General features: G+C 35.9%; 1 protein-coding gene across 1 annotated transcript in view; it reads left to right on the top strand.

The window, feature by feature from the left end:
• Window positions 1-13,109, top strand: part of LOC107096271 (polypeptide N-acetylgalactosaminyltransferase 18-like) — a 256,788-nt gene that overhangs the window by 148,433 nt on the left and 95,246 nt on the right. Inside the window, exons 4-5 of the mRNA XM_015392852.1 lie at window positions 4,392-4,589; window positions 6,554-6,668. Of these exons, the coding sequence (XP_015248338.1) occupies window positions 4,392-4,589; window positions 6,554-6,668 (313 nt within the window). The remainder of the gene's footprint in view (window positions 1-4,391; window positions 4,590-6,553; window positions 6,669-13,109) is intronic.

Here is a 13,109-nt window from a genome sequence, read left to right as displayed (position 1 = left end):
TTGACCTGGACTTGAATAATGGTGGAAAGTAATTTATTTTCTTTTGAAAGAAAGTTGTGAATATGTGTGCAGACTTAACTGTTTGACTATTAATTGAGTGTGAATCACAATCTCATCTGTTTATCCTTTATTTCAGCCAGTGTGATGTGTGTTTGCTGAATAACACAAGAAAGTCTAAGAGTTATTTAATTAAATATTTAATAACACTATCTGCGATGGACTGGCGACCTGTCCAGGGTGTACCCCTCTTTTCGTCTGTAGACAGCTAGAGATAGGCACCAGCACCCCTCGTGACTCTGCTTGGGATAAGCGTGATGGAAAATGATGGATGGATGGATAACAACACCATCGTACAATATTTTCTAGTATTATCCATTTTAAACAATGGCTAAGTCAAGAAAATAATTTAGCCCCTTTACTGTATTGTATTAATCAGTTTTTTTATAATTGAATGTAAAGGGCAGAATCATTTTATCACTCTCTCATTGAACTTATAAACCCAGAATAAAGTGACGATAATCAGGTGGTTCCCTTGGGGTACATTTAAAGCACTCTCCTCTTTTAAACAACAGCTCTTAGCTTTCCCCGGTTATTTTCCTTTACTCCATCTTTTTAGTATAATTGCGCTATCAATTGTGAATTCCATCCTTTTATTCTTTTCACTGAACAGGTTTTCACTATGTTTTTATATATAGAGCACCGATCTCGCAAGTTAAATTAACCACCAATTTAAAAAAAACACATTATGGTGGCATAATGATACTTTTGGTTTTTAATATACAGTATATTTAAATCCTGTTAGCCACAAAAATCCACAATGTGCATTGTTTGGTTGAAAGAGCATTATTATGATTCTGTGAAACATGGTGACTTGGTGTTGTTGCATATTTACTTAGATTCTGAAACGATGGAGAATTTTGCACCTACTTGTAAAGGCAATGAAGTGGACTGCCTTACTTGTTTAAAGATAGTACATTTTGGACCATTTCTTTGCTATTTTTTTTTCGTTAACAGTATCTTCCCTCTATGTGATAATCAGTCCTTCTGCCATCTCACTATTCTCACATTTGCATCCACAGGATCCTTTGTCTGATTGAGACGTCATCTCTTATATTCCTAATCCTGACTCTGCTCTTTGAAGTGTGTAGATTTTCTCAATCCTTGCATGACATCCAGATCTATTCTCAAGAGGTTCAGATTTTTCCGTTATCTCTTTTTGGTTCAAATTAGAGGGTTAAATAGGGTTTAGACAGATCTTCCTGGGAATTTTCCTTCCAGACACTAACTTACTCCTTTCTCTAAAAGCACTGTCATCCCTTAGGAGTCCACTTCCACCTCTGATCCATTCTCACTATGCACTTTTATCTATAGACTCTGCACTGAATCATTTACATCTTCTCTGTTCATGGTTATTCAATGAAGAAAACTGTTTCTCTGTTTTACTTTAAAGTCTAATAAACAATCAATGAAATGATAAGCACTTGACCAGAATTGGAAACTCAGCTGCTACGCAACAATAAAAAGAAGAACAAAAACTAAATTACATTCTAGTTCTCTGGAAAAGTATATTTGGCTTCCTTTGATATATTTTGCTGGCATCTTTTTCATTTCCTTGTTCATTACACCTTATAAACTCACCGTTTGACAATTTAACCTTCAGAAAATTAAGTGTTCTTTCAGCGATGTTGAAAAAAAATATTAATATAAAGTCATCTATATAAGACACAATGAACTACCTGCATGTAAAAAAAAAACATTGCATATAGCCTTATAATGATCAATGATTTGTAAAGGCTTAATGTATTGATAGATGAACCTTGTAGAACAGGTTTAAAAGCTTTGGAGTTGATGGGGAATGTTAAAAAAGCAATTTAAATGGTGTTCTGTTTGATTGTTAGTGTTCCTTTGTTTTCTTAAATCGTTAAAACCTTATTAAAATCAAACAATTGCACGTACCTGCCTCAGTTTGTTATAAAACATAATTATATTAAATGATCGATTGTGTTTTAACAGCATCAGTTTTTTGTATTAGTTCTACATATTGTTTAATACAAAAAAGAAATTAAAAAGGGGGGCGTCTGCATCCTGCATATTGAAAGTGTTATCCTGCTTTAATATACCAGTTTTAAATGTTTGCAGTTGATCAAAAGCATGTTTAACAACCATCAGTGGAAATCTGATGAGCTGAAAAAGGACAGATCTAAAACATGCAGGACTAAGGCCACCTTACGACAGGCTTTAGGACACCTTTGTAATTGGTGTTAGCGATTAGCATGAATAGGGAATTCAGTAGTTTCTCTAAATGCTTATTTAAGCGCGAAAAACTCTACCATAATTATAAAATTTTTAGTCTGCCAACATTTCTTAGGTTGCTCCAAGACTCAGTTTAGGCTGAAAAAAGCTTTGCTTTTATACACTAAAAAATACACCTTTGCGTTAATAAACCATTTATATACATTTTGAGCTTCCCCCTAACACTATTGTAAAATCTCGCTGATAGTAATAATGACTTCCTGAGTCGTCTTTTGTCAGTACATCTTCTATTATTGCCTGGTCTTCAAAGGTTCAGAATAAGGGACGCCAAATTCCAGGTGTATTGATCTAAAAAGGTTGGTACCCAAATACTGAGACGTATAAACCGTTTTGGTTCCACCCATGGAAATGAGCAGATTGCTTGTTCTTCAGGCAGCTGAGAAAAGTTGCAAAAGGAAGATAAGGTTCTATGCCATTTAGTTGGAGGCAATAATGATTTAAAAATAGACATTTTAATAATAACATATATTGGGCACTTTATATAGGTCTCTTTCAGTCTCTCAGACTTATGAACAAAAGTAAAAATAGAAATAATTAAAGCCCCTAAAGAGAAATATAAAAAATAAAATGAGAGAAGGGTTTGCAGGTCTAAAAACGTGCAAATGTATAAAACAAAACCATGTTTTGTTTAATCTAGGGGAAAAGTGTTGCAAGGAGTAAGAGATGCACACTTTCACCTCTCTTTCTGTTTGCCAGCTCTTTTGATATTTTATTTTTGTTATATAAAAAATACCTAAATGTTGAAATTCACTCTTAGCCTAAGAGTTTTCTTAGACTCTCGCTTTTATTATTTTGGTGTATAAAGATTGCCTGCTGTCCTGCTTTATTAATATATTGCTATTATAATACTTGTTTTTCCTGACTGGTCTGAATTTGTGCATGTAATCTCTCTCCATCCTCTGGCATTGCATGAATGCCTCCTTTATGGCAACAATGACAGCAGAAATGTTTGCTTATCAGTTTGTAACATACTTGTGTACAAAAAAGATGTAAAAAGATCTGTGGTAGTTGAGTTTTCAGATTTAGAAAACTGCTTTGCACATGGTAAATGTTTGCATTTGTGTGTCTGGTCATTAGAATGTGATTTGTATACTGAGAGAAGCACACAGGCAAAAGCAAAGGTCTGCACCCAGTCTGTTGAATTGCAAAAGCAAATCACTTTTCTCCTGTGAAAATCTCTGCACGTACAAACACGTCTGCACATGTTCCAATCTTTCTGTAGATGATACCCGTCAATTTTTACTTAAAACAACTTTTTTGTGCTGAGGTTTTTTCACTGATTTGAGGTAGAGAGATTTCTTTCTTTAAACAGTTAATCAAGTTGATCATGGTTGCTTGATTATGTTATAAAATGTGGGAAAAAATTTAATAAATATATAATTTTAACTTTAAAAATACCAGAGATTTACTTTGAAGAAAATTGCTAGGATTTTGTTTTTCATCGGTTTCTGGAATCTTCCTCAGAGAAGACAGAAACGGTACATCAGCTGCTGCTGGCGGCCCTGTAGCAGACTGGTCACAAGTCATACAAGTCTGAGCAGCCTGCAATCTACTGAAAAGTGCAAAGTCATAGAATCTTTAATCATGTTTTCCCCCTGATTTACTATTTAGTAGAAGAGATGCATCATTTTTGTAACACTGAAAAAGGCTATTTAGATTAAGCTCATTTTCCTCCATCTTTCCTATCCGAGGCTGTAAATTGCTTGATTTAGGAGATTATGTTGGGACTTACTGGAGGAAAGTCGATGCATCTGATCAAAGTATCTTCATTTTGGAGGAGATTGAAAATCTAGCTTTTTATAAAATGCATTTTCTTTTAAATAAATGTGCATTAACATGGACTGTAAACATATGCCGGACTGTGGGAGGATAACCCATTTTTTCTTGGTCAAAAAACTGAATTTTCTTCACCCACACCTATATAAATGGGGGGACAGCTGCCCTCCTTGTTCCATCGTTAAATTGCCTATTACACTGTTTAGAAGCCATTTCTGCTGACTGCTCACTATCTTTGTGTATTCTCACGAGAAATGCAGGTATGTCCTCTCAAAGACTGCATGTGCTCTATCATTCTACAGGGCAGAACCAATTCTACAGAGAATAAAGGAGGACAGGACAAGAGTGGTTTCCCCTTCTTTTGACAACATCAAGTACGACACATTTGAAATTGAGGAGTACCCTCTATCTGCTCAGGGCTTCGACTGGGAGCTCTGGTGTCGGTATCTCAACCCACCAAAAGCCTGGTGGATGCTACGCAACCAAACAGCTCCCATCAGGTAACCAGAAAAAATTCTGCACATTTCGGAGAACATTCCAGCCGTATTATATATTTATATGTATATATATATATATAATCATCACAAAGAATTTCTTTCTATGAATAAAACAAGCTCAATAGTTTATTAATTATTAACTGACCTTGAAGCATACTGAAGTACGATTACTAAGCTTGTTCCATTTAAATTAGATTTGAACTCTGATTCCCCTGCATGACATTGAATTTAGTTTCTGATACATAAAGTGTCAGTTTAATAAAACCCACATGAATCCTGGAGGATAAAATAACAGATTCAAAGCAAGTTAAACAGGACCTGTTATATCATAAAGCCTTAACTCAATTTACAAACTAATGCAGGGATGTAACCACAAAGATAGATAATAGTTATTAGAAAAACTGACTCTGGAATTGAAATAAGCAATGAAAGCAAAGTTTTCTGCAAAACACAATATTTATAGAGTCTTTCAATGTGAAATATCATAAATCAGAGTTATTATTATCTAAAACTTTTCCTTATTTACTCAGTATGGTCATGAGAGAGGGTTTGATATCTAGCAGGGCAAAAATAGCATCCAACTGTTTGGAAAAGAGTTTTCTGGAATTTTTTTCGACTTCCAAGCAAAGAGGGTTTTTGCGAATTTTTGAAAAGACCCGCCCTTTTCAGTTAAAAGGAAAAAAATGCAGCTGCACATTCCTGTACCCGCTCCTGAGACGGAACGCCTCTTAAACTCGTGCGAGAGCATGCATGAGCCCATTTCTCTTCCTGCACGCTCTGTTTAAAAGTTGCTGTTTGCATCGCTCATACAAGCTTACTTTCCAAAAGAAGATTTGCAATTTTTTCACTATGTCAGACTCACCATCGGTAAGTGGAAATGAGGACGAGCACGTAGGACGTCCTTACGTAAACATATCACCGGAATTATTGACAATTACGAGGACCACTTAGTTTGATGATCCGCCCGGAAAAAGAACATCCTCCATTATACATTTAACCAGTTTTACTTTAAACTAAAGAGTAAAAACATATTTATATACCAACACGAATTATAATAGGGTGTAAAAGCTGGATTTGACAAAGCAGAACTGGTTGCAGTTTTAGAAGAAGGAAGCAGTAAGAAAGAACTAAAAATGCTAAGAATTAAAAATAAAGATCACAACAACAACACCGAGAAGAGAAGAGGAAATTTAACGGGACATAAAAGACATACATAAAAGATTCAAATACAAAATTTAAAAGGATCCCCACATTTGAAAACTTAATCTATATCCAATCAAATGGTGGTCATCTTCTCAGCTTTTTTAACAAATGTTTATATTTGGCATGAAATGTATTGTATTAACATTTAACCTCTGGTTTAGTAAGGAAAATATTTTATGTTTTTTTTTGGCTTTCCAGATAACTGTGAATAAAACCAACTATAGTCTATATATGAGCTGTGATCCTAATGTGATATTGTTTGATGTTGAGAGCCTGTCATGGGAGCGCCTTTTTTCCTTTCAGCATTTCCAGGTTACTGTCTGTTTGCCAATCTGTCTATCCTCAGGGAAGAGAAATTCGCTCAAACAAGTTGTTTTTGTCAGTATGTTGTATTACATATTGATATGAGGAGATGTGTGGGACTGACTGCATGAATACTAATCAGAGCTATTTTTTCCACTTCTGTCGGTTCAGTTTGATGTTTATCCGTCCTTTTGACAGCACTGCCATTTGTTTGTATGATGCCACATATGGCTTCAGCCTGACACGCTAAAACATTTCTCCTGAGCTTTGAATAGGTAGTGTTCTCAGAATAAAAACACAGCTCCTCAGGGTGTAATTTCCAGTGTGGGATAATTGTGGGTTAGAATAAGGCTTTTGTAGGTGGGTTTCAGAGAATATTTGCATTTAAACTCGCCTAGTGCTATGCATTTAAAGCAGTTTTTTTTCTGATGCCTATTTTCTCTATTCATCTTCTATTTCAGAAGTCCTGCTCTGATTGGGTGCTTTGTGGTCGACAGGAAATACTTTGAGGAGATCGGCCTGCTTGATGAAGGCATGGAAATTTATGGTGGAGAAAATGTGGAGCTCGGCATTAGGGTAAGAGTATTAGCTTCCCCTTTATTCTAACTCAAAAACATTTCAGTGCCCAAGGATTTTCATGACATCTATTGCATGGTGTCATCTGGACAAGTATATTACATCAATAAACACTGTGTGAATTGAATAATCTAAATTGCAGCCACATTCATCGTGCAAAAGCAGACAAACGACCTTTCCTTTGACAGAACTGGAGCCTTATCTGTCATTCACATTGTGTGACCTTAAGCAAATTGAGCTGATTATTGATGATGTAAGGGTAGAAGGATAAAAATGTCACAGAATTTAAACACAATGTCAGAATGGTAATTTCATTATTGAACATCAATAATATAAAGCAGTATTATACAAATATTATGCCTAAACTGGGATTTAGTTTGACATTTCAGAGGCGTTATCACCTGCAAATCTGATTATTTTCCTGTTACAACGTTTTATTTCAGGTAAATTATCACTGAATGCTTAGAATAACTTAATTTTAATATTTAAGTATAGCAGTTTATTTATTTAGAGTATTTCTAATAATTTTTTCTCCTGACAGTGGAGCCATTCCTCTCTCCTAAAGCATTCCTGAATGTACATTTTAGTTGCTGACATCACCTAGCAACTTCTAGTGACTTTTAGGACACCTAATTGCAACTTTCCTTGCTGAGGAGTGTTTAAATGATTTTACCCATCAGCTGGATTTTGCATCAACTAATTTTGAAGATAAATTTACTGCACCAGCTACTTAATTACTCACGCCTGTCTACTTGCTTAACACAAAAGATATATTCGCAAGGAGACATTTTATGAAGGAGGGTTTTTCAACTAAGCATCAGAATAGAGAGGGAACCAATGTATTTGTCTGAGTAATTTAGGCACTGTAGATGTACTCAGATTTTCAGACATGGGGTGCAGTGACCCATTTGCAGTGGCCTTAGTCCTCTACTACCCCCCCAAACACCAGACATCTGTCAGACATTGGTTTTTAGGCTAAATCTTGTCAGTCAGTCATAGCCTTGATTTAGTCCAGAGATAGTTATTGAAAATTGGGCTGTGTTTGATCGGTCTGATTTTGTCCCACTTTAGTCCAATATTAGAAGATGAAAAGACATTATAAACCCAGTCTACAAAGTTTTTTCAACAATCTGAAAATTATGGCTTTTCACCTTTCACTTTTCAACCAAACGTAATCGTCTTTTCATTGTTTTTTCAACCAGTTTTTGCTCAATCGGTAGGCTTAGATTTGGGGTATAACTTATTGGGGTATAACTTATTGGGATATAACTTAACTTGATATTGTTTCTGACTAAGTCTGTCCCAAACAATGACAGGCTACCCATCTACTGATGGCTACCTCCAACAGGATAATACAGAAAAAACACAAAGATTACATCTCTGGAGGACTATGTAAAGAAGATATTCAGCACCATTGTAATGCCCTGAATTTAGTAAGGATCCAACATCAAACCATACTTTTAAGTAGGGATGCAGGATATTGGGATTTTGGCCGATATCCGATATGCCGATATTTTAAAACTCATGTAGCCGATAACCGATATCGATACCGATGTTAAAGCTGGACAAAAATAAGTAGTCATTGAAAATAGCAGTTTTGTTATCCATTTCTGACACTTTGAAAAATAATATACTCAAATATATTTTCATATGCTGATATCAAATTGATTTTTAAAAACGCGATATCGATCTATTTTACTTTCAAAATCTGGTGAAATTTCATCGTTCTGTTACAAACTCTCGTGATATTTTGCAAATTCTTGTGAGATTTTGTTAGTAAAATAGATAGATACCGCGTCAATATATCAACATATAAAAATATGGCAAAATTTAGTGAATTTTCGGGGGATTTCGTAGCATAACGATGACATATAGCAATATTTCATTAGTAAAAGAGATTGATATGGTGTTTTTAAATGGCAATATATCAGCATATGAAGATATTGGGATATTTTAATGTATCAATATTTTTTCCCTCGTCTTTAGAAGTTTTTAAGTCTGTAAAAAAGAAGTTTTTGAGGAAGAAGTAGTAGTACCGATAGGGGGCCGATTATATTGTGCATCCCTACTTTTAAGAGTAAATTTACCGTATGATTCTGAGTTTTAAAGGTAGACATAGTGTCTGCCTGACACAGAAGAACTGAAATCTGGTTCCCAATAGGAAGGAGGTGAATTTTTTATTTACTGTGGGGATATTGATGCTTTCCAACTTTATTTTACCTGAAATGCTCAAGTTCTTGGTCTATAACAGAATGACACTCATTTACAAAACTCAAGCACAGATTAAAAAAAACCCAGAAGAATTTAACTGATGTGAATATTTTATTTTCCAACTGTTGCTGCACACGGGGGAATAGTTTGTAGAAGTATTAGTACTGACATGCATCTACTCTGTAAATCTTAATAAATCGCTTGTTCACACAGAGCCACTTTATTTACCTAAGCTGTTTTAACAAAACACATCAGGAGTGATGGTAAGAATCAATATTTTCCATTTTTGCTGACTTAGCAGGCGACATGGCAAATTGCTCGTCTTTTAGATCGATGAATATGTAAATCAGCAGTGATGTTTTGACAGAATCAGTTCTGTCCTCGTTTCTCAAGGGCTTTTCTCTTACTCTAAATAATTCATCATGTGTGAAGTTCAGCCCGAGGTTTAAGGCAGAGAACAGCCAGTTTGTTCTATTTCCATATCCGTCTCGCCAACCAGCGGCGCCTTTTGTTATCGCTGAGATTTATTTTATTTTTCATTTTTTCCACTGAAGCGTTCTGTATTTCTGGCCCCACTGTGATAAAAAACGCTTTCATGATGCTTCATCAGCACCATGGCCCATTATTGTGCACATTTAATCCTCATTGTCTCAAGACAGCTTTTCTTTATCACTACAGGCAGTCTTTCCTTGATATGATTTATTATACACAACTTTGCTTTTTTTTTCTTTCTGATTAAAACTTCTGAAAGACATTTAGAGAAACTTATTAAACATAAACCCGAAAAAAGAAAAACAAAAAGCTGGTGACAGAAATGTAGTTATCAGTTGTAGGTTTGCATTGTGGCTGTTTTATTTTTCCAATGAGCATTTTTTATATAGAAAAAAGGAAAATAAAAAAGAACAGCACCTTTTATTCACATTTTTATCCACACTCTGTACTCCTCAGTTTATCTTCCTTTGTCACATTTATTTAATGTTTCACACATTTTCTCCTTTTCTTCTCTTGTCTATTTTTTTTTTTTTTTTACATTTGTCTCTATCACGTTCTGCACACCCACTTCCTCAGACACAATTTGCTATATTTGAAGAATAGCTCCTCATGCTCTAACCCCATCTTTAACTCCTGGATAGAGAGAGAGCCGAGGTATTTCTGCAAGTGGCATTCACCGCCTCAGAATCTGGCTCTGGTTCCTGCTCCTGTCTGGGCTCTGAGCCAGTACAACAGTTTAGTTATTGCTATGCAGCAGCTCTTTGAATGGACGCAGGCAATGAGGCAACCCTGAAGGAAAGATTTAACACTAACACAGCAGGACCTGCTTTTCAAATGAACATTTTTTTTCCAGATACATAAAATTCCTTACATGCTAAATCTACCTAGAAACACTGTGAAATAAATTAGCACAATCTAAGCACAGCATAACAAATGTACCCTTTCCAAATATACTGAGGAGGCAGAAAGGGGACATTTTCGTGTAGGATATTCACATCTTTTCTAAGCTTATTTTCCAAAAAAGTTGTGAGTCATATTTTCTCCTTAATCTCTTTGAAGCACAGTTATTATACAGATACACAGCCCAACAACTAATGAAAAAAGAAATTTCTCTTTACAATGAATTGACCCAGAAATTATTTATATTAATGATCAAATTGCCAACAGGAGAGAATTTTCAACTAATATGATACCAATAATTTCAGAACTTTGATTTTTAAAATAACATTTAACCCCAGAACAATATATATATTTTAATCCTAAATAAAGAAATACAGTAAAAAATGTAAACTGAACCCCGAGTCTTTGTGCAAATAATGCATCTAATTAAAAACCTTAACTACTCCTGTCAGGCTCAGAACAAAAGGACCCAAGATTAAAGGCAAAAAGACAGTTAGATTTAACAAAACGTTCATTTAAGACTGAACTGCAGGGAACAGTGTCCGCATCTAGGAACCTCGGCAGGAGGAGAACACAGGTTAGGGACCAGGTCCATCTGGTGGAGGATGATAATGAACAGTGAGTCACTAACCTGGTCACTCTGTGCCCAGAGGAGGAGGTTGATTCCAGCCGGTCGGCTGGCTGCAAGATGTGGTGCCACCCAGAGAGTCCTAGACTCTGAAGTCCTGGAGGTTAGAGGACAGGCAGGAGATCAGACGAAGGAATGCAGGATAATCCAGAGGACGAAGCCAAAGCTGTTCTCGAAGACATGCTCTGGAGTCAGAGCCAGGAGATCATAAGTCTGAAGAGGTACCGAAGGGAATACCAGGACGGTGATGGGAAACAGTTCCAGGTTCAGTTCCCAGACTGACAGAAATCTAGCAGGAGTCTGAGGACAGGTCAGGCAAACAGATCAGAGCAGGAACAGGTGGGCTCATAGGTCAAGAGACTAAATGGGTCCCGAACAGGCAATCTGAAACAACTAGGTACGCTAGAGAACTCTCACCAAAAGCTCAAAGAAGCTGGCACTGATGACTGGTTAGAAGGCTTGTTAAATAAAGGCTTGTGCAGGTGGATCAGATGGACCGTAATGAGAACTGGGCAGAGATATGTCACGGTCCTGGTTTCATTAAGTTTGCTTTGAGGTTTCAGTTTCACTTTGATTCATGTTTTTCTTTGTTTTCTGGTTTTATTGGTTTAATTCCTATTTTGTTCTGTTTTCTGGATGTATTTGAGTTCTTAGGTTTTTCTTTGTTGCCCTCTTGTGTTGGTCTCCTTTTCCCTCGCTCCCTTCTAGAATCCTCTGTTCACACCTGCTCCCAATCGGCTCATTAGTCCTGTCTTTGTTCAGTCTTCCATATATACTCTCCCTGTGCAGTTCCTCAGTGCTGGTTCCTCATCTTTCCTTGGCTCCTAATGCATGTTTTCCCTGATAGCTCCATTGTTTTGTTTTTTTCTGTACTTTTTCTGTTGGATTTTTGGATTCCTGCCTCAGTTGCCTTTGCCTGTTAGTAAATGCATTGAATCTAAAAAGACTCACCTCTGCCTCCTAACCTCTGCACTTGGGTCCTCAAAGCCCTTAACCAAACCCTGACAAGATGGGCAGGTGAAATTAAATGAGTAATCAGACCAGTCATCAGCACCAAGATCATGACAAACAATAAATAAATAAATAACTGAAACAATATATTAAAACTGAACGTGGAGTCTCTTAAAAATTGGTCTTTAAAGAAAAAATGTAATCATTAGACTCATACAGGGAAACCAATTAAAACTGCAATGTAAGACATAAAAGCACCAAATTTGAATGAGAAGAGGTGCCTCAATGAGCCATATGTGAGGTCTTTTTTCCCAGGAAATTGGTACAAGGTTTAAAATGTTTGCAACATTTTTCAACATAGCAATTTTTCAATTATATAAAAGGGCAGCATCTCTTTAGAGATTAAGCAAACAATACTGTCTGTGTGCACTCTATTTTGCACTGTGCTTCTTGTATTTTGTTTGTAATTAAACGCTTGTTGGGGAAACAGAGATGGCCCCTTTGTATTTCTTACTAACCACAAAGGAAAACTGCTTTGGATGATGATAATTTAGGTGCAGATGCATGTTTGCAATACTGACACATTTAGTCACAATTGTTTACTATTACAACACACCTGTGAACAGATCACATTCCCTTCACTTCTTAGGCAGACTTTCCTCAGGAGTAAAGAGCAAAGAAGCATTTCTATTGGTATGCATTATTCAGTGTGCACTGTCAAAAGCAGGTGATTGAAGTAAGGAGAATGTGATTACTGAAACTCAATTTGAAAAGAATACAATCCATAAAACTCAGTTCATTTGTTTTTATTTCATTTTAAATAATATGGATTTTTTGTATTTTTATTTACAAAAAATATCCTTGGCTTGCAACAGTAATGTAACAAAATTCACTCCATACAGCTGTCACTTTCAAATCTGAAACCGATCATGGTGGTTTTTAAAATCTTAGTCGGTGTTCCCTGATTTGCTACTCCTCAGACAGGCTTTTGTGCTGCCCTCTGAGTTATATACGCACAGACTGCGCTACTAGCAAGTACCTGCAAAGAGAAATTATTGAGCTCATTCAAATGTATCATACAACAAATTTTTATCATGCAATTAATTTATTGATTATTGACAGACCCAAGTGCATTTGGGTACCACCAAAAATGTCCAAATAATTTAGTAAATTTGTTTCACCTGTTTGCATTTTAATCATGTTGGGAATTTAGCTGTTGTTAAATATCTCAGAGATTTATTTACAAAAACATTACTGGA

Source organism: Cyprinodon variegatus, unplaced genomic scaffold, assembly GCF_000732505.1.
Source record: "Cyprinodon variegatus isolate N-32 unplaced genomic scaffold, C_variegatus-1.0 Scaffold610, whole genome shotgun sequence".
Taxonomy (NCBI): Eukaryota; Metazoa; Chordata; class Actinopteri; order Cyprinodontiformes; family Cyprinodontidae; genus Cyprinodon; species Cyprinodon variegatus.
The sequence above is the reverse complement of the archived record's forward strand: the minus strand, read 5'-3'. Positions and strand labels throughout refer to the sequence as shown.